This window comes from Pongo pygmaeus, chromosome 7 (genome assembly GCF_028885625.2).
Source record: "Pongo pygmaeus isolate AG05252 chromosome 7, NHGRI_mPonPyg2-v2.0_pri, whole genome shotgun sequence".
Taxonomy (NCBI): domain Eukaryota; kingdom Metazoa; phylum Chordata; class Mammalia; order Primates; family Hominidae; genus Pongo; species Pongo pygmaeus.
In genome coordinates, this window is record NC_072380.2 from 106604953 (window position 1) to 106626115 (window position 21163).

A 21163-nucleotide genomic window follows, 5' to 3' on the forward strand; every position below is an offset into this window, starting at 1 on the left:
ATGCCTTTTTTCAAATATTTTATTTCTTTTATTATAAGACATATAGGTAAAAACTTGCATATTTTGAAAAAGATAGAAAATGGTAATAAAATGGATATTTTTCTTATTAAGAAATATGTTCATAAATATGCCTTATCAAATGTTAAAATGGTTATTTTGCAAAATAATAATAAATAGAGCAGAGCTGTGACGTACAAGGGTCAACCAAAGTACTGGAAGTTTTTATGCTATATGTTTTATAAAAATTCAGACTTCTGATTATACATTAAAAATTGACATTTTGCACTACAGGGTATCAATAATTCTGATTTCAAAAATATTTTTATGATGGCTCCATGAATTCAAAAATAATAAACATAAAAGGTGATTTGACTAAATAGAATCTGATTCAAATAATTTCCCCCTAAATAAGAAATTGTAAGATATAATTTTTGAGCCTATAAGGGATACATGTATCAGTTCCCAATTCTACATGTCTCGGTGGGCATTGAACAAAAATTGTTCGCTAAGCCTTCGTTTCCAGCAAGGTCCACATCATTTCTTTTCACAGTTTGATGGAGCAATAATAGTCACAATTCTGATGAGCCTAGTTCTACAATTCTAGCTCCATGGATCTTAGATTCGTAGAAAGTTTTCCCTCCTTTGAAGAAACTCATTGACAGCTTTCTTATATTTGTTTATGACCCATTGGCCTCAAAGTCACATATCAGAACACTGGGCAAAATTTTTAATGATGAAAAGTTCTTGTTCTAGGCATTCTTTGTAAGCTTTACTTCTCTACCATCCAAAAGAGAAGAAACACCTGTGAACACCAAACACTTCCTCGAAAGAGTCTTGGGTGTTCAAATAGCAAGGTCAGACTTTTCCTGGAAATAAATACTGACTTTTTACAAAAATCTTTCATTTCCCATGCATCATGTTGCCCACAAGGCTAATACGCTAGCTCCCTGCTACAATGGGGGAAACCACATCTAACTTAAGTATTCAATCTAATATAGATTATTGGTCCCAATGGCCTTCAACAACGGCCATCAAAGGGACATCTGGGTGACCCTGGGTTCCTAGAGTACAGAGAGGTCATGGCAGGATTTGGACTTGAGCTTGAAGGCCATATTCTTGTTGTTTTTGGCCACAATCTTGCCCCAGAAGCGCCTGGCTTTCCTGGGCATGCTCTCCTTCCTTTTCTGGTAGGCCAGCCGCCGTTCGTTCTTCTCCTTGCTGTCCCGCCGAAGGCGCACCTGTCGCACGATGCCCTCAAACAGCTCCTTCACGTTGTGCTGGACAGCCGCAGAGGTCTCGATGAACTTGCAGTCAAACACCACTGCACAGGCTCTCCCTTCTGGGAAGGAAAGAAAGAGGTCAGAGGGACTGTGGAGCACAGTCTCACATAGCACACAGTCAAGCTGGACGGTTCTTCGAGGTAACACTAAGTCAGCTGTATATGCAGTGGATAGAGGATGCTGCTGCGGCACGGGCCCTCCCAGGGCATGAATAGAAAATTCTCACTGGAGGATCCCTGCAAGTAAGGGAGATGGGCTTTAGATCTGATCCCCCATAAATCCACTGTCTGAAGGTCCCATTTCATCAAATATAGTGATATTACTTATAACAGTAAAAGCCATACCCTTAATTTACTGAAGACTTACAATGTGCCAAGAATAAGGCTAAGTTCTTTATAAACACTGTTTTCAATGTCCACAACAATCTTGGAAAATACATTATTATCCCTGTCAAATACATGAAGAAACCGAGGGGAGTCTCCTCTGCAGGTGAAGTTCACACAGCCTGTAAGTGGCAGTGAAGCTAGGTCCACTCAGTTCTCAAGCCCATACTCAACTCTTTCTCCTGACCCAGTTTCCAGAATTGGAAATAAGAATTCTACTGCTTAGCTTTCCTCTCTTTTAAAATAAAAATAAAAATAAAGCAATAATGAGATATCTTGGGAAAAAATTGAGAATTTTACAAATGTGTAATACAGTTAAATTATACAAGCTTTTCTGGGGCAGTCTCAATTTCAAGTATTTCATTGTGTTCAATGACCATGCATCAAGTTTTGGTTTGGAAAAAAAATGATTACTGTAGACAGTCATGTCCTAGTAGGAAGACATTCCCAAACTAGTGTGTACATTGTCTTTATCAGGTGTCTTTCCTCCTGAGCAGGGCCTGGCAATGTAGTATTTTAGTTTTATAATTGTACCAGGGATCAAATCTGAATTAGCCCAGTAAAATCTCAAGGGCTGTAAAAGCACTTGAGTATCTGCCTACTCAGCAGATAGAGATTTTCTCTGAGCTAAGTATGAAGAAGGATATGTGACCCCATCAGACTGATGCCTCAAATGAAATTTCAGAAGCCAGGGATGGGGAGTAGGAGAGTAGGACAGTGTTTCTAGGGCTCACAGGAACCAGAGTCAGCCAGAGTAGAATTCTTTTTCCTCAATGAAACTCTTTCTCACAGTTCCCCTAAATCAGAGTTCCCTTATCCTCCTTGCATGAAGATGCTACTTTCATTTCCCTGTACTCTTGGGAATTCTAGGAAACTCCTTAAAAGCGGGAAGATTAGCATCCTGCAGGTAGATCAGATGGACAAGGGAGAACAACTAGTGTGGAGGAGACCCACTGGGACTGTAGGAGTCTGAGAAACACACCTAAAATTTCATATAGCATCTTAATGAGTTCCTAGATCCAGCCTCGTGGAAGGAGGGAAGAACCCATCTCTGAAGGAAAACACATGTGATCCAGTGATTGTTTCTACAGTATTGGCTCTGCTCCTCTTACCTGATACAGACACTTCCCGGCACCGCACTAAGTCACTTTTGTTGCCAACCAAAATTATGGGAATGTCCTCTGTCTGCCGGGCCCTGCGGAGCTGGATTCGCAGCTCAGATGCCTTCTCGAAGCTCGCTCGGTCTGTGATTGAGTAGACAATCAGGTATGCGTCCCCGACCTGCATGCAGTGGTCATGGAGCCATTCATTTTCCCCCTAATGAAACAATAAGATCTTCTGTGAGTTCAGTTAGGCCTGGGGAATAAAGCATCAGTTTGCAAAGAAACAATATGTGTATCCTAAAGTACACTTGCTGATAGGAGAAATGAAGAAAATCGCTTCCAACTCCCTAAAAGCATTGGTCTTCCATGCCTATAAGATATCTGGCGGCTGTAAAGATTGCTAGCCTGTCCAGTATTTATGCCAAAAAGTTTTCACTTTTCAGTATCTTCTACAGTTTGATTTGATAAATTACACAACTACTCTGCCAAACAGCATTTCCAATTTCTATTTAATCTACCAAAAATGAGCCTTTTCTGACTTCCCAAAAACTCCCTTTTGCCTTTTCCAAGTGATGAGATTAAGAACACTTTTGTGGGACTAGGATGGTTTTCAATAAACAGAAGTCTAGCACATAGGTTCTGAAGCTTTTTAAAATCTTTACAAAGCCAATGTTGAAGACTAGTATTGAGAATCTCAACTTCATATGAGATGGATGTATGTTATTTAAAATAACTGTCCATGCCTGTTTGTATTTTCCCTAAAACAAATAAACTTTTTGGGTGTGTTTTTTAATAGAACTAAAGGCAAGTCACTACAACTTGCTTGTTATTCAGAACTCATTTGTGAACAACCTGTTCCTTAGAACAGTCTCATTCTTCAGAAGTATGATTTTAATCAAGAAAATGAGCCCACCTCATCTGGAACACCCACTATATAGGACAAGGTCACCCTTGCACCAAACAGCGTGTTGAAAGGAAAGCTCTGAAGGAATTTAGAGAGCTACAGGCTATGCATACCTTATTTTCCCACATATCCAGGAGTATAATCGTTGCACTTTCCCCATCAACCATCAGGGTTCGTTCATATGTATCTTCTAGAAAAGAAAGAACAAAGATATTGGAGTCAGGCGAATATGCAACACTTCTCCATAAGAGCGTGAGGTAGGAAATTGTGCTAGAACATAAATTTACTGAATATGCAATTAATTATGTAAGTATACAGATATTTTCAAAGGCAAATTACTATTTTTTGTCACCTTCAACAACATTCTACATGTAATTCCTCCAGTCCTTATCCAGCAGAAAGTCTCTCTCGAACATGTATCACTAAACCACATGGAGTAAAAGGCATTTGTTTGCATCATTCCTGGACCTTTTGTATGGGAAAATCATTTATGAGGATAAACTTACTTAAGAGCTTTTGACTCAGATTCAATGGGTAATGCTATGAGGAAACATTAACCACCCAGTGAAACTGTAAGCCACATTTTCATAAGTCCTTTATACCTTTCAGTGGGTAGTTACTGAACACTCACTAGCAATTTCAGGAGCTTTGGGCTCAGAGACATTGCTCCTCTTTGGACAAGGGCAAGAATGAATCTTGAGACTCTCCCAGTTTTGGCTGTAGTTTTCTTCTTTTTTTAAAAAAAAAACGCTGTTCCCTAGGAATAAATGGGCTTGTTTTTCCATCTTGAGTATAACAGAAATGCAGCCTCCAGCTCTACTTGGTAGTGGAAACTTTCCTCCCTGCACTCGAGCCCAGATCGTGTGTAGGTGAAGGGTGAACACAGTACAGTACAATGGGCCAAAGCAGTTCCAGCCTGGAAAATCCATGGGGGGCAGGTGTAGAAAAGGGGTACAGTAGGATTTGCAAGTGTGATTTCTCTCATCCCAATACCATTGAGCCCATCCCCACTCTATTTTCACAATGAGGTTTCCTGTTTTGAATTTCATCTTTTGAAAATTATGACTTTCATAATGATTTATCATTTTTCTTCTGGTTCTTTTTGTCTAGAATCTTTTCCCTCAAATACCCACAACGCCTGTTCCCTTACCTCTCTCTTGGGGAGGTGCTTCCTGGCTATCCATTTAAAATTGCAACACTTCTATCCCACAATATTCCTTCTCTGCTTTATGTTTCTCCATCTCACTTATTGCCACCTAACATACAACACATTTAACTTACTTATTCTATTATTTTCTGTCCCTCCTGCCCCTCTCGTAATGTTAGGGCAGACATTTGCATCTATGCTGTTCACTGTGTCCCCCAGCACATACATTGCACGATAAAGTTTGTGCAGTGAACAAATGATAAATATAGCATTGTGGCTGCGAAAACAAGCAAACCTGAATTCAAATCCAGGTGCCATCCCTTATGAACTCTGGGGGTCTACGCAACTTAGGCTCTCTGAGCCTCAGTTTTCTTCATCTGTGCAATGGGATTGATAATAGTACTCACACTTTAGGGCTATATGACAATTACCTATATTAAGCCTGGGCACAAAGTAGAAACTCAGTCAGTGTTAGCCATTATCACTTCTTCAGGTGAAGGAAGCTGGTTCTTGCCATACTCAGCACTTCCTCCCTACAGATAAATCCTAGCTTAAGAGAGCTACGTTGGAACCAGGGCACTTCCTGTTTTACAATGGCGAGTGGTTTATGAAAAATACTGCTCCTGGTTTAATGCTTCATCATCTTAAGAACTGGAATCAGGAGAGGTTTCCCTTCCTTAAAGAAGGAAAAGTTGGACAAATAAGAAGAGAGTTAACCAGGGATGGCCCTGTCTTTCTGTGAGTTTCCCCACCTCCCACAGCATCATTCTTCTAATCAGTAAGTGTTTGCCCTTGGGGAATTAAAACTCTGTCTCGCCCATTGTGTGCCTGCTCACAATATGCAGAAGGAATGAGATCACAGTGGGACTGTTTGGATTACCCGGGGTAGAACCTCACAACCTCAACATGCAAATTAGACAATGCAAGGGAGACTGTCAGAGCCTGGGCAGCACAGAGCGGGGATGGCCTGACTGCTGCTTCCCACCACAGGGTTCTTAGCTCTTCTCTAAAACCCCTCCCTGTACTCAGACAACTCCTTCAATGACGGAGGAACTTTCTCAGCCCACCACTCAGGTACAGGGGACTCGCTTGAGTGCCCAGTCATTCAAATAGAAACATACTGTGTTCCAATCGCTGATGGAAAAGGAAAACCCAACTTTCCCTGGCTTAAGAGATATCAGAACAAGTCTAGAGAAAAAGTGGACTAAGGATCACAGCCATGAAAGTAAAAACACGATGCTTTCCCGTTCTAGAAGCTTCCTGACAGGATCATTCTGTCTGATCTTACCTTTGCCTGAAAATTACTGTGTTGGAGGCCTGGGAGGCTAAAACAATCCATCTCCTCCCTGCTCAGCACGTGTGCTCCCTCCTTTACCCCTCCCACTCCAGTACATGAGTTTAGATATGGCCTCTGGCTGTGTGCACCAGGACCCTTCCAGCACACATGGCATCCCCACTGAAGGCTCTCCCCTAATCAGGTGCAAGCCTGGGAGTAACCAGAGCTCCAGATTTCTCTTCATCTAAGTTGCTCAGCTCATCTTTTATCCTTTTCAAGTGCTAATCAGGTGAGAAGAAGGAAGGAAAAGAATACCAGACTCTAGGAGAGCTCTTTGAAATTTGCTTCCAGTAAAGGTGTGGAGAAAGGTTTGGATACTGATTAGCCTCTGTGAGGCTTTTCCGTAATCTGGGTCTGGAGACACCCCTACTTCTCCAGTGCACTGGAAGAAAGCTGGGGTGTCTGTGCACACTCTATGTAGCAAGAGAACTCATGCTGATGGGGACAGACAGAGGTTCTATAAGGGGTGATGGTGGTCAGTAGCCACTTTCTCTAGACCAGTTTGTCTTTCCTCATTTGATCCCCCTGACAGACTCTCTCCTTGACCAAACTTTAGTCAGGCTCCTCTGAATCCTCTTCTCTCCCTGGCCTCTCCCTGGGCTTCCGTTTCCATCTTGGCAGAATTCAGCTTTAGCAAGAATCCTGCTGTCAGTTTAGTGAGAATCCCCCACCTTCAATATCTGATCAAATTCCTCACCCACCACCTCTGATAGTCTAAGTCCTTGGCCTGACTTCAGCAAGAATCCCCCTAACCTTGACATCTCCTCTTAGTAATTTTCCATCCTCTGACCCCCTCCCACCTGCTCCTTGGCCAAGTGCCCACTTGTTCTTCTTGTATTTGGAGTTGAGCCCCATCTCTCCCCACTATTGGGATGCCTACTGCAATGGCCCTGAATAAGGTCTTCCTTACCATGTTAATAATTTTTTCATTAACACTCCTTGTGCTTAGAAGCGAGGCCCCTTCTGCCCAAGACTGGCTCAAGTGCTGTGTGTGTGTGAAACCCACCCAAGTGTTCTCTCACTGCCAGAACCGACTCCTGCAGCACCTCTAAAGTTCTGAGACTCCAGCATCCCTCTCCCTGAAAACTTTCAACTGCTTCCAGCTTTCATAGCTCAGGGGATCCCAAGGAACCTTGGAAGAAATGCCTGCTCTACAAATACTGTCCTCTACTCTACTGGCCCCGGTCCCCTCTGCACAGCTCCACGGACCCCAGCCAACGGTGGCCAAAGTGGACAGGGGCCACAAGCAAGGAAACCATCACTTTTGAAAGATAAGCACATCAAAAGGAAATGGTAGATTCAGAATCAGCTCTAACTAATGCTCATTTCGTACTTACTATGTGCCAGGCACCATACTCCATGCTCAACATGTTATCTCCTTTAATCCTCGTAACACCTATGAAGGAGGTATTACCCCAATTACACTAATGAGGCAGCTTGAGGGGGCTAAGTGGCTTGTCCAAGAGCACCCGGCAAGTCAGTGTCAGAGCTGTGTCTAAACCTATTCATCAAACCCCAAGCCCAATGAGACTTCTGTACTTTGCTGTATATGTGTGGTGTGCCTTCCCACCTAGCTCAGGGCTTCCAAATCCTAGTTGTCCCTAGGGTCTAGTTCAGAGACCATCTCTTCCATGAAGCTTTTATTTATTTTATTTTATTTTATTTTATTTTATTTTATTTTATTTTATTTTATTTTTGAGATGGAGTTTCACTTTTGTTGCCCAGGCTGGAGTGCAATGGCGAGATCTTGACTCACTGCAACCTCCACCTCCCGGGTTCAAGCGACTCGCCTGCCTCAACCTCCAGAGTAGCTGGGATTACAGGCACGTGCCACCACGCCTGGCTAATTTTTTGTATTTTTAGTAGAGATGGGGTTTTACCACGTTGGCCAGGCTGGTCTTGAACTCCTGACCTCAGGTGATCCACCTGCCTCGGCCTCCCAAAGTGTTGGGATTACAGGCGTGAGCCACCATGCCCGGCCAACCATGAAGCTCTTAAATCCACAGTCAGAGGTAATCTTTTCGCCTCTGAATTCCCACAGCACTCTCCTTACACCACTTTCAAGACATTTACCCACATCCTATCTCAATTTCTACTTGGTGTATACATTATGCTCCATTGCATACTGAGCATCTCCGCAGAAGAAGCCCCATGACTCTTTGCCGTGTCTCCAGAGTGCCTCACCAAGCTCTGTGCTATACATTCAGTAACTTCTTAGGAATGAATGAATGAATGAATGAATGAATGGCATTCAGTGTATACAGAGAGTCATAAGATCACTGCAGTGTAACTGTAACAATATCCATCTTTATTAGGAGAAATCACTATGAGAATATTATGTCAATTTTTTTTCTTATAGTGAATGTTGATTTTTAAAAAAAATGTAGGGGTGTGCCTTAGAAAACCTTCCTCTTGGGAAACAAAGCCAACTAGTGATTCCAGCAGGTCCTACAGATTCTCTGTGTAAGAAGCTAGGGAAAGGATTCCCTTTCTCTCTTGTGATTGAACCCAAATCCTGCGTCTTTTCATGGTCCCCTGCGGCCCCAGGATCAGCCATATGCCTGATGCCCAATGTGCTGTCATATTGGGCATCTCTCTCTCTCTCTCAACAAAGAAGTTCCCAAAATATCTGGGAAGGCTACCTTTCCAAATTCCAGGTATGAGTCAGTCTTCTTAACATTTTACGCCTACGGGAATATTACCCTCTGGATACATACAACTCCATTCTAATGGATAAACATTTTTGAAAGTCTACTATCCACTAACTTTTTTCAATTCTTCCCTCTTAAAAACAAAAAACAACTCCCAGTCCATCTCTTCCTTATTTCAACGCCCAAAGCACTGTATTGTTACTGCTTAAAGTATTAGTTAATGTGACCCTGCTCTGCAACATAGCAACTGACACTTAGCTCATTACGAGGGGGCATGGTATACCTCATCCATCACCTTGTATCCCAGAGCTTAGGACAGAGCCAGGTGTGTGGCTAATGCCCAATGCGCTGTCATACTTAGTATTTGGAAGCTAAATCCTGGGGCTGCAGGGGGCCATGAAAAGACACAGGATTTGGGTTCAATCACAACTAGATTTGAATCCTGGTCATACCATGTACTAGTTTTTTCACCCCGGGAAAGTCACTTGACTTTGTGAGCCTCCATTTCTTCACCTGTAAAATAGGTATATTAATGCCAGATTGATTCAAGTATTATCAAAAACATGTGTGGGAAGTACTTAACACAGTGCCTGGCACATAGCAAGTTCCCCAGAAATGGTAAAATGAACTGAACTAAGATTATAAAACCCCAAATTCTAAATCCACCTTCCTTATTGGGTGATTCTGGATAAGGCTTTTGATCTCCCTGAGACTTAGTTTACTTATCAGTACAAGAACTTTGTGAAGACCAAAATAAACAGCAGCAAATATAAGGCACCTAACAAAGTGCCTCTCCCATTGCAAACATTCACTCTAAATGTTAGCCCCTTCCTCCCGTTTCTCTTTCCTAGCAAGTCACCTGGCAGCCTTTACAAAGAAAGAGGGAATCAATTGTACAACACTGGCCCTATTTCTCCCTTTACTCTTGTGAGATTCCAGGAGCGAAGAGAGAAATCGATGTTACATCAATGAGTCATCATTTATAGCCCAGTTCCTGAGCTGCCTCATGAAGCAGTGAACTCCTTGACACTGAGACAGTCAGGAAGAATAAAACCTCCAGATGAGATGGGCTGTGGGTAGTGAGGAATAACATTAATATGCATCAATGCAGGGGAGAACTGAGTCATCGCTAAGACACCTCCCTACTCTGTGATTCAGTTGTGAGTCGCGACAGAACACAGACCATGTGACTTGGGGAAACACTGAGCAGTGCTTCCTTTATTTCTGTAGCTGCAAATAGGGACATATAACTACCCTGGTCGCATACACTCAGACTGAAGCCGTGGCTGAAAGACACTTTATGGATGGCATTGGCTATCAGGATCCTCATATTACTTAGCAGAACATAGGGCTGTGCTTTACCCCTAGCTGAAGAATACATGCATTTTGAGATAATGTCACCTCAAAACAGTTTTGGAAATAGGCCAGGCCCCAATCAATAAATAGATGAAATTGTACAGGGAAAATTGTCTTGAAAAGCTGTCAGACTATACAAAGTTTCATTGTTAAACTTCACATTTTAAAAAATTATTATACTATTTCAAATACAGATTTTGAACTATTTTACACCCACAAAAGTTTCTAATATTGGTGGAAGCAAACTGATTGAGCCATCCCAACAGCTTTTCCAACTGGCTTGTTTTAGGTATGACCATGGAAAAAGGCTGTGTCTATACTGAGTTCCAGGAAGAATGTTCAAGTCAGAGTCAGCAGAAGTCAGGTGGGGCGCTGACCCTCTGGCTCTGCCCTCTCTAATCAGCCTTCCCCAACCCATTTAGAATTGGAATCTGAAGAATTCCCTTTCTGGCTCAGGTTCAACAGATTTTGGTCCTGTCTACAAGCATTTTCATTTTCTTGCCCCGAGAGCCTGTGCTTGGGCTTTTCTGGAGACTCAGCTCCCCCATCAATTGTCCAAAATGCCTAACTTCAGCTCCCAACTCTGCAGGTATATAAGTCATCCACCCTTGCTCTTTCTTCCTGGGCCACCCCTGATGGAAAGAAGCCCACTGGGGCTGGGACACCTACCTCCCAGCACCTCGCAGTCGCTGTCCATGCTGTCATGCACACCTGCAAAGATGTTGGCCAGAGTGGACTTGCCCACCCCCTGCTCCCCTATGAGCACCACTCGGTAGTAGGTGTTCCCTGACTCAGAGGAGATGACTGAGTCTGTGGAGTCAGAGGACCAGCTTCGGCGGCAGTGGTCCTCAGGGGTAGCAGAATGGCGGTTGCGGTGGCTGTACTGGTGGGGCTCTTTCTGGACCATCAGATGCCTGCCATCGGCTGGGATGCTCCAGCGCTGCTGCTGTGGCTGCATGCCCACAGTGCCCTGGCGCATGGTGACATTATTCAGAGTCATCGTTGGGTCCTGGGGAGCAAAGCAGCCAAGATGGCAGCATTAGTAAGCACAAGTGAGAGCTCCGCTCAAATACATGGTCAGTCATCAGTAATATTTTATTAGATGAGATGAGAAGCAAGTATCCCTAACATAACACCAATTAAACAGTCCCCAAACCCCAACAAGACAGGCTTTCAACTGGACACACACACATACACACACGCTGCCCACACTGTCAGTAACCAGCTCCTCAGGCAGACTGTCATTTGCATGGGAAAAAAAATACTGTTAACATCACCCACTGCCCATGGGCTTCCCCCTTCCTCAAAGCAGACTTGGATGAAAGAAGAGCTGCACTCAGAGCTGGCACAAAGGCAGCTGGAAAGAACCAGCAGCCTCCAAAGATGGCTTGAAAAGCAACAAGTTAATGTTGCTGGGGACCAGCTGGTCAGGTTAGCTGGTCTTGTCTAAACTTGGCTCTTAATTGCACCAGTGTCCAGCAGGTTTTGTGCCTCAGTGGGAAACACGTGGCAATGACATCACCCTCCCCTCCCCTGCCCACCGCAACCCTGGCTGGACTGGACAGGCACTTATTGGAACTTCCATGTTTAGTAAAGTTGCCTTGATGCTCTCCAGCTGCCTGGAGAGCATCCACCTGCCATTATTGGGGGTAGGGGGAAAATTTTCTGTTTAAAGTTTATGCCTCAGCTGTGCCCTCTTACCCACAGATACCACTTTTAAAACATCCCAGCTCCAAACCTAGACACCCTGGCAGAGAAATGAACTGCTCATGTTCAGACCTATGAAATTTGCAGAGAAAGTGCCTCATTCTTAACAAACCACGTCCATTCTCAGGAGTTCTTTAATTCAACTCAGATTCCTTTTTTGAGACAGGGTCTTGCTCTGTCACCCAGGCTGGAGTGCAGTGGCACGATCATAGCTCACTGTAGCTAGCCTCCAATTCCCAGGCTCAAGTGATCTTCCACTTCAGCCTCCCAAGTAGCTGGGACTACAGACCTGCACTACCACGTCCACTAGTTTTTTTTATTTTTATTTTTATTTTTTGGTAGAGACGGTGGTCTCACTATGTTGCCCAGGCTGGTCTCAAACTCCTGGGGTCAAGTGATCCTCCTGCCTCGGCTTCCCAAAGTGCTGAGATCACAGGCCTGAGCCACCATTCTCAGACCCCTTTCTTGAAGCAAATCAGAAGGCTGAAGACTCCCCTAAATGATATTCAACAACTTCTCTACAACTTTCCCTTTGCAGACTGCCTCCCCTAGCCGGGAGGTCTGTTTTTCCGGCTACTGGCATCAAAGTGTAAGTACTCACATTGCAATCAGCAAGATGCACAAACACTCCTCTCCCACCCTCACCCCCACACTCCGTACCCCAACATCTTGCCACTAACCAGGACGACCAGCCGGTTTTTTAGTCTCAAAAGCAGCACCTCAGTTGGCAGACTTAACATTCAAACAACAAATACATAAAGCATCATTAAGAGCTGCCCTCTCTGACCACTAGATCTGTAGGAGGAGGTGACCCTTCTACCGAATTGAACTAAGGAACCTGCTGACGAGAAGCGACATCCTTTGCACTTGAAGCTCTGACCCCTACCAGAAAATCCCAGTGATGAGCGCACGTTCCAGGGGTTCTTTTCTCAACTTCGAAAGTTCTGCGGGCTGGGAAACTCCCACTCTCTCCCTTCTCCGTCCCGGGCCGCCCCCCTTACTTGGCTCGGCCGGATCGGCGTCGGGGCGTCAGCGTATCGCGTGGGTCCGCGCTGGGATACCCGGGCCAACGAGCGGGGAGTGCTGCGCTGTGCCTGCCGTCCGTGCCCGCCGCCTGCAGCCGCCGCGGCCGGGGGTTTATAACCAGCCCAGCCGACCCGCCGCGGGGCTTTTCCGTGACGTCAGCGCCCCCGCCGGGAGGGGGCGGCTCTGCAGCAAACTCGGAGTTGCAGCCACTTAGCTAAATCAGTTACTCGCAGTCATGTGACCCCTTCTCTCTCCATTTAAAAAATAATGACAGTTCAATCCTGGGCCTCCTTTATTTTGTTTTATTTTCTTTTTACCAGATGAACGCAGGAAAATGGAAAAATACACTAAGTGACACTTAATCGTCCTTCCCAGCAAAGCACTTGCGAGCTGTTGGGATAAAGGATGGAGGGAGAGGCAGGTTTGAGTTGAGAGCTCAGTTTTGCCAAGAAAACAGGAATCAACCTGGAATGCGCAGAGACTTTAGCCTCCAGGATGAGACTGCAGCCACCTTGAATGGCCAAGGCTTGTTTTAACCACATCTTCTGCAAGGAAGACAGCCTTGTCACCTTCTTCTGGATAGGGGGAAGCAGATGGAGCCCCACAAGGCTTTGTTTCCTTTCTCTGGCAAGGACCCAGAGAGAAGGGGCCAGAAAGACGTGAGGAAAGAGGACAAGACCTTGAAAAGGGCAGTTTGGGAAAACAATTTAATTGAGGATCCAAGCAGATTGTGCTGAATATTGCTGGCCCTCCTGCTCTGGGCCAGAATGCTGAGGCTCCTCAATCAGGGAATTTAATCAGCATCCCAATCAGCAGCATCTCTGTACCAGGCTCCCTGGCAAGGCTACGCCTTGGGCATGAGCCAATACAGCTTGGCCATGGGGAGGAGCACTGAGCCCAAGTCCCCTGTAAGAGACTCCTGTGAACAAAGGGTACAGGATAATAACTACTACTACCATGTACTAAGTACCTCTGAGGACCTCTGCTTAGTAGGTACTGTTAGGCCTCCTGGGACCTTAATCCTTACCACATAGAGCAAGGTGGCTCTATTGCTACCCTCATTGTATGGAGGAGGAAGATAACGTAGGGCCAGAGAACTTGCCCAAGGTCACACCACTGGTATAAGTGGCAGGGTCAGGACTCAAAGCCTGGTTTTCCTGAGTCTCTGCACTGCACCACCAAGTGAAGGATTTCAATGACCTCTTTCTGGGGACATGGGTATTTCCCAGACGCTGTGTTTAGAGATGATGCTGGCCTCTCCAACATATCCGCTTTTTCAGCCAGCTTCATCTCTGGGTTGGCTGGTGGCTCCGGGAAGCAGCCAAAGGCACCAGCATCTATTGAAGCAGCTGGAATCTGCTGTGATTAGAGTCGATTCACAGTTATCCTGCAGGCATTTATCTGCTTTGAGAATTAGCTACATGACCAGCTGCTGAGACCTGCCAGGTCCCAAGCTGGCAAAGGTGGAATCCACAGAGTAATGAAAACTTAGAATTCCTTTAGTCTCAGGTGTTGTGGCCCCAATCTCCTACTTATCTTATGCATAAGAAACCTGAGACCCAGAGAGGAGATGACCGCTTAGGACATGACAGAACTGGAACTATAACCTGGGGATCATAATTCTCTGGATGCCCTTTGCTTCTGTCAAGTTTTTCTTCCGGGTTTAGCTGACAGGAAGTGGCTACAGATGCGGGGAAAGGAAAAGGGGAGGAGATGGGGGGAAGGGGAGATCATCTCCAAGAGTATATCACTGACTCCATTCTAAAACACATGTAATTGATGAATAATCCGTGTTTCAAAATGATCCATGCTTTTTCCATACTGACACTCCTACTCTGTCAACTGGTCTCAACAGAAACATCATAGGAGTAAAAACTAAGAAGAAATCAGTTTATAGGCATATGATATACTTCCTCAGTTCTACTTTTGCCCATTGATAAGAATCTAATACTTCACATTTATAAGAACCTAATTCTGGCCAGGCGTGGTGGCTCATGCCTGTAATCCTAGCACTTTGGGAGGCTGAGGCAGGTGGATCACGAGGTCAGGAGTTCGAGACCAGCCTGGCCAACGTAGTGAAACCCTGTCTCTACTAAAAATACCAAAAAATAGCCGGGCGTGGTGGCAGACGCCTGTAATCCCAGCTACTCAGGAGGCTGAGGCAGGAGAATTGCTTGAACCTGGGAGGCAGAGGTTGCAGTGAGCTGAGATCGTGCCATTGCACTCCAGCCTGGGCGACACAGCAAGACTCCATCTCAAAAAGGAAACCAACAGACAAACAAACAAAAAAACTAATTCTATACCTAGGCAATATCTACTACGAACTATTTGTCTTTGGCATATGTGAAACATACAAAAGAAAATGAACTCCAGGGACTGGGGAAGGGGAAGGGGGGCACACAGCAATGTTGTGTTTGGATAATAGAACAATTTTTAAATTTTTAAAATTGTCTGTCTCACAAGAAGCCACAGGAACACAAACAAGAACACTACTTAAGAAGAATCTTGACTAAATGACAGTTAAGTTCAAGTAATTATTTAGAGAAAAATCATAGTTATACTTCACAAAAAGCACATCTGAGCACCAAATCTCATCTAGCCAAGTCCCAGATCCCTCGACCAAGATTCCAGCTCACTGGGATCATCCTGAGGGTGTGGAGCTGGAGAGAAAAGGTAGAATCAGGGCATTTGGGTAAGTGGCAAGTTTTGAAGAGGAAAAATTGGCAGAATGTTGTTTCTTGTTCTATGAATTATTCTCTCCATATTCTTTCTGCCAGCATTTGTAGGCTTCCTCAGTTTCTAGCTACAATGAGTAGCTCAAGAGTACAGCAAAGAGGCAGAATTCAAAGCAACAAAAATAACTCACATTTACTGACCAAAATACATGCCTATCTCAGCTAATCCACATCACCCCTGCAGTTACCCATATTCTATGGGGAAAGGTGCTGAGGAATGAGGTTAAATAACCACCCCAGGGTCACAGAGTGGTTAGGTGGAAGATCTGCACTCTCTGGGGCCACAGTCTTAACTGCTGTTCTATTTAGAGTAGGGGATATACGTCAGTCCTCGTTCCCATACTAGCCCCACCTTGGCCTACCACCTTCCTAAAACCCTCAAATGAGAAGTTTTTGTCTCATCAGCCAAAGCCCATGACCTTCACTGGGCCACCTGTGCCTAGTGGGCTGAGTTATTCTACTTAAAGCCATGAGCCATCCTCTCTTCTCTCTTTTCTCCACATCCCTGCCCTAGGGCAGAAGGTGAACTTGGGGTCTGTTCGGGGACTCTGCCTACTACTCTGCCACTGTCACTGTCACTTAGCATATAGACTTGAGCAACCAGGTCCCATGATTTCAAATGGAATGAGAAAGGAAGCAAAGACATAGGGAAAGAATAGAACCTTTGACCAGGGTTGTAAGTAAGAGCATCTGGGACTTGCACAGACATTAAGATAATATTACTTTGAATACCATGTCTTGAAAACTCTAAGAGAGGAGAGATGATGGGTAGGCTCAGGATCTGTACATGCCTGGGTCCATTATACTATTGTAAAAGCTGTAATTCTATTCTAAAAGCAACAGAATCTAAAAGCAACAGAATCATCTATACTATAGACTTACTACAACCAAGGTCATGCTTGCCCAAGCCATCAAGTAAATGCTACTCAGTGGTAAAGGGGACGCCAAGCAAACGTTCTCCCTTTGCCAACAAGGAGGTAGATTATAGACTGAACACTAAGTAAGTGATAAATTAGATGGGTTTTTTCCTATTATTTTTTAAATGTTTCTTTTTTTCTTTCTTTCTTTCTTTTTTTTTTTTTTTTGTATGTTTTTTGAAAGACAGAATCTTGCTGTGTTGCCCAGGCTGGCCTCACCACTCCCAGGCGCAAGTGATCCTCCAGCTTCAGCCTCCTAAGTTACTGGGACTATAGCTGCTGGGCTCTGTTTTGCATTTTAATGCCTTTAGGCAAAGCATGCCGGCCAGTTTCCCACAATCCTTACTAATCCTTAATATATTCTACTCCAAGCCGTTTCTCTCATTTATACTATCTACCTGGCCCCTAAAGGCATTTGTCTTTGGGATCTTTGCCTGGGCTGAAAGAAATGGTAGGCGACTTAACATCAGAAAAGGAGGTTCAAATCCAGGCCTTTCCTCTTATGCATGTGATGCTGGGGATGTCACCAAGCCCCAGAGGCCTTGGCTTCTGCTGTTCTGAGGACTAAAGAGCTACAGAATGTGGAAGTGCTTGTTAACCATGGAGCACTATGTGAATGAGAGTGATTATGATTATGACGTAGGAGCCAAGGATTGAAGCTCAGCCACCTGCCCTCGGTTTTGCTGCCTCTTAAGGCTCCAGCTAAACTAATCCAGCAGAATTCAAGACACATGGGGTGGAGGGAGGATGGACGAGAAATATGCTTATATTAGATGTTACTAGGAAAATATCATTAGCAAGGAGGTTGTTGTAAACAAGAAGATGGAGGCCAAATACCCAGCACACATCATAGGTCTCCACCAGCCACAAAAACATTCAGGGGAGGAGCTGGGTGGGAAGCAATTTGCAAAATGTCTGAGCACAAAAAGAACCACCCACCCACTTTGGGAAGTCTAAAGAAGGAAAGAATTACTATATGGAAAATCATTGCTTTAGAGAAGAGGGATAAAAAAGGCTTCAATTGCAAATTCAAGAGAGCCCTGATTACAAGAAAATAAAGACAGAAGAAAAGATGGCTAAGAATAACCTGTCAGCATCCAGAGGCCTGCGAGATCCAGATGGACAGCCCCTCCAGCTGCATCCTCCTCAGACCAGCCCCCAGCTTCTCATCAGACTCCTGCTGAGCAGATTGAATTTTCCATTGAAAAAATTCTTAGCTATCACCCCTCCTTCCCTCCATTGGCCCACGCTGCTGCAGGCCTGGAGAGCGCCAGTGGCAGAGACAGCTAGAGCCCTTCCTTCTAAAAGCTTGCAGAGTAAGTGCAGAATGTATCTCAGTAGGCTGGGAGGAGCCTCCTAAAGAAAGCAAATGTTTTCTTCCCAGGCTCCCTCCATCCATCCACATTCATTCATTAAACAACAGATAACTACTGAGAATCTACTTCATGTAAAGACCTGTTCTAAGGGTTAAGAATATGATCCTTACATTCACAGAACTTCTACTCTGGTAGGAGAAATAATAAAGAAAGAAATAAAGTATCACCATGTTCAGTCATTCATGCATTCATTCTTTCTCTGAGCATGCTACCCCTTAGCCTCCATTTTGTCATCTGCAAATAGGGAATGATAATACTGAAAGGAAGTATAAAGTAAGGATTAAGGGCATACCCATTCAGAGCTCTGACAACACCCAGGTCAGTGAAAATATAAAGAATGGAAGCTCTCATGCCCAGCAGGTGGGAGTGTAAGTTCGTAAGGCCACTTTGGAAATCAACCATCAACACCTAAGATGTGCATATCTTTTGAGATCCAGCAGTTCCACTTCTAAATGTACATCTTATATGTTACATAAAAAACAAATACAAGGATGCTCATGAAAGCACTGTTTGCAATAGCAGCAATCAGACACCAACTAATGGCCATCAATGAATAAATGCATTGTGGTATACTTACATAATGAAATAGTATACAGCACTGAAAATGGATGAAGTAGATCTGCTTGTATCAACAGAAGTAAATGTTGAGACCATATGGTAACTTGAAGAAGCAAATTGCAGGATATCAACAGGGTAATACATTATATAATTTTTAAATACCACACCAGTATTTTATGGTTAAATACACAGTTAGTAAAAGGATAGAAACGAGGATGAGAAAAATAGACATCAACTTCAGAATAGATTTATCTCAAGTGAAGGAGGGGAATGACAATTAGATGGACAGAAGACTTCTCAAAAACAACTGAGAAGCCAGGAAATACTTGCATAATAAGATGAAAGTGCTCAGTGAAAATAATTGTTAATGTGGAATTTTATGCCCAACTAAACTGTAGTTCAACAATGTGAGCTAAACAGGTCAGTTGCAGTGGCTCACACCTATAATCCCAGAACTTTGGGAGGCCGAGGCAGGCAGATCACTTGAGGTCAGGAGTTCAAAACCAGCCTGGTCAACATGGTGAAACTCTACCTCTACAAAAAAATACAAAAATTAGCCAGACATGGTGGCAGGCACCTGTAATCCCAGCTACTCGGGAGGCTGGGGCAGGAGAATTGCTTTGCAGAGGTTGCAGTGAGCTGAGATTGTGCCACTGCACTCCAGCCTGGGTGACAGAGAGAGACTCTGTCTCAAATAAATAAATAAATAAATAAAAATAAAACTCCAATGTGAGCCTAACAAATATTTATCGAGTACTTGTTATTACTAAGCAATATCCTAAGCTGCAGAGACACAGAATTATACAAGTCTAGGTTTCTGTCCTCCAGGAGCTTAAAGTCTGATGTTCCTTTCCCCAGAAAGTACCAAATCCATGAGATCATCTAAGAGCTACATAAAAGCTTTAGCCCAATGCATATTTGGTTTCCCAACCAACACAACCTTTTTCCTAGAGTTCCCTCCCCCAGCAACAGAATGATTAATGAGACTATTTTGGCCCAAGGAGTCAAAAACAAGACTAATGCAAAGTCCTTGATTTAGCCAATTATAATGACATGGGGATTCTTCAATGATAAATTTAGAAAGGCCAAAGGAAGAAACAGCTGGGTTGAAGACATGGGCAGTTAACAGCTTTCATACATGGTTATAAGTATTCCCATTTGCCTACTTTGCTTAATCTCACCATCTTCCTGATTTCCAGGTCTTTATTGAAACAGGTGGATGGTTTCTCCAACACTTAAAAGGCAGCAAGACTCTTTAGCTTTGGTAGGATGCAAGTAACTCACCCCTGCAATGAACATCATCCAGAATGTTTTAAAAAATAAAAATGAATTAAGCCCTTAATTGATGAAAAGTTATATGTCTAAGTTTCTGTTATTTTGTAAAGATTCCTTCATTCCCCATTTAAAATCTTTGAGTAACAAACTGTTATCCTGTGTTCTCTACATAAGCAAGGTATCATTTTTAACCCAGAATAGTGCATTTACTGGAGTTGGTGAAGTTAATAGATGAAATAATGATTATAGTGGCTAGCATGTGTGCCAGGCACTGATGTGCATTATCTAACTTAATCCTCGCAACAACTCTATGAAGCAAGTACTATTATTATTCTCCTCTTATAGATACAGAGACTGAGATCAGGTAACATAGCTAGGAACTGGCAGACTTCATCTAACTCTTTTTCGTTTGTTTGTTTTTTTGAGACAGGTTCTCACTCTGTCACCCATGCTGGAGTGCAGTGGTGCAGTCATGGCTCACTGCAGCCTCAATCTCCCCAGCCTCAAGTGATCCTCCCATCTTAGCTTCCTAAGTAGCTGGGACTACAGGCATGCAGCACCACACCCAGCTAATTTTTTTGTATTTTGCAATACATGGTTTCACCATGTTGCTCAGGCTGGTCTCAAACTCCTGGACTCAAGAAATCTGCCCACCTTGGCCTCCCAAAATGCTGGGATTACAGGCATGAGCCACCATGCCTGGCTACCATCTAACCCTTATCTACCACTCTGGTCCATGCAGTGAGACTCTCCTCAGCTCTGAAGTGCAGACACCAGCACTGGGTAGTGTAAGTAAGTGAAAAAAATTGGACAATGTCATATTAGTACAGAGGTGGCTGTATGCATGTATAGGTCAGCCTCCTTCACATGACTGGGAGCTGCTGGAAGGCAGGACTATTCCCGTCCATCTCTGTATCTCAGCTCCTAGGAGCAAACCTGGCACACAGAGGGAACTCAGTATGTGTCCACTGAAAAGCTGAATAAATGAACAACATGCACCATCACCTTATCTGGTCAGTTATTTAAAAGCCCCTAATTTCATCATTGCATGGTAACTCTTCAGAAGGACAGGCCTTCATCCCAGGCAGTGGAGCTGAGTGATTCAACAATCATGTGCTCGGCTCTCATGATGTGCCAAGGTACAACAAGGCCCCACATTGGAGAGGATCAGAGCCCAGAAGGAAAGAAAGATGTGCACACATAGGGTGTGATTGGATGCAGAATGTGGTGAGATGCAATGCTAGCTGTAACACAACGAATGAGATGAGGGCACAGACCACAGGGTCTCCTCCCTTGCAAGAGAGCCTCCCCGCCCCTCAGCATGCCTGCCTGGGCCCATGCAGCACACTCTTGTAATTGCAATCTCCTCTCCCTTGGGAAGAGCAACATTGGGTACCATCTCCTCTGAT

The 21163-nt window shown here is 44.1% G+C and overlaps 1 protein-coding gene and 1 long non-coding RNA gene across 3 annotated transcripts; one reads left to right on the forward strand and one right to left on the reverse strand.

Annotated features, from left to right (window-relative positions):
* Positions 1 to 5: 5 nt before the first annotated feature.
* GEM (GTP binding protein overexpressed in skeletal muscle) lies at positions 6 to 13078 on the reverse strand. 2 transcript variants are annotated; one of them, XM_054498677.2, is made up of 5 exons: positions 12869 to 13078; positions 10830 to 11169; positions 3784 to 3860; positions 2776 to 2980; positions 6 to 1339 (listed from the first exon to the last, which is right to left on the reverse strand). In XM_054498677.2, exons 2-5 carry the CDS (start codon positions 11158 to 11160, stop codon positions 1062 to 1064), a joined length of 891 nt encoding a protein of 296 aa, XP_054354652.1. In that variant the 5' UTR covers positions 11161 to 11169; positions 12869 to 13078; the 3' UTR covers positions 6 to 1061. The 2 variants fall into 2 exon arrangements, with proteins under 2 accessions (XP_054354652.1, XP_054354651.1); XM_054498676.2 differs by having other exon boundaries at positions 12754 to 13059.
* On the forward strand, positions 7703 to 11170 carry LOC134740024 (uncharacterized). The gene is made up of 2 exons (XR_010127262.1): positions 7703 to 8651; positions 9238 to 11170. It is a non-coding gene; the product is annotated as an uncharacterized LOC134740024 (long non-coding RNA).
* Positions 13079 to 21163: the final 8085 nt, after the last annotated feature.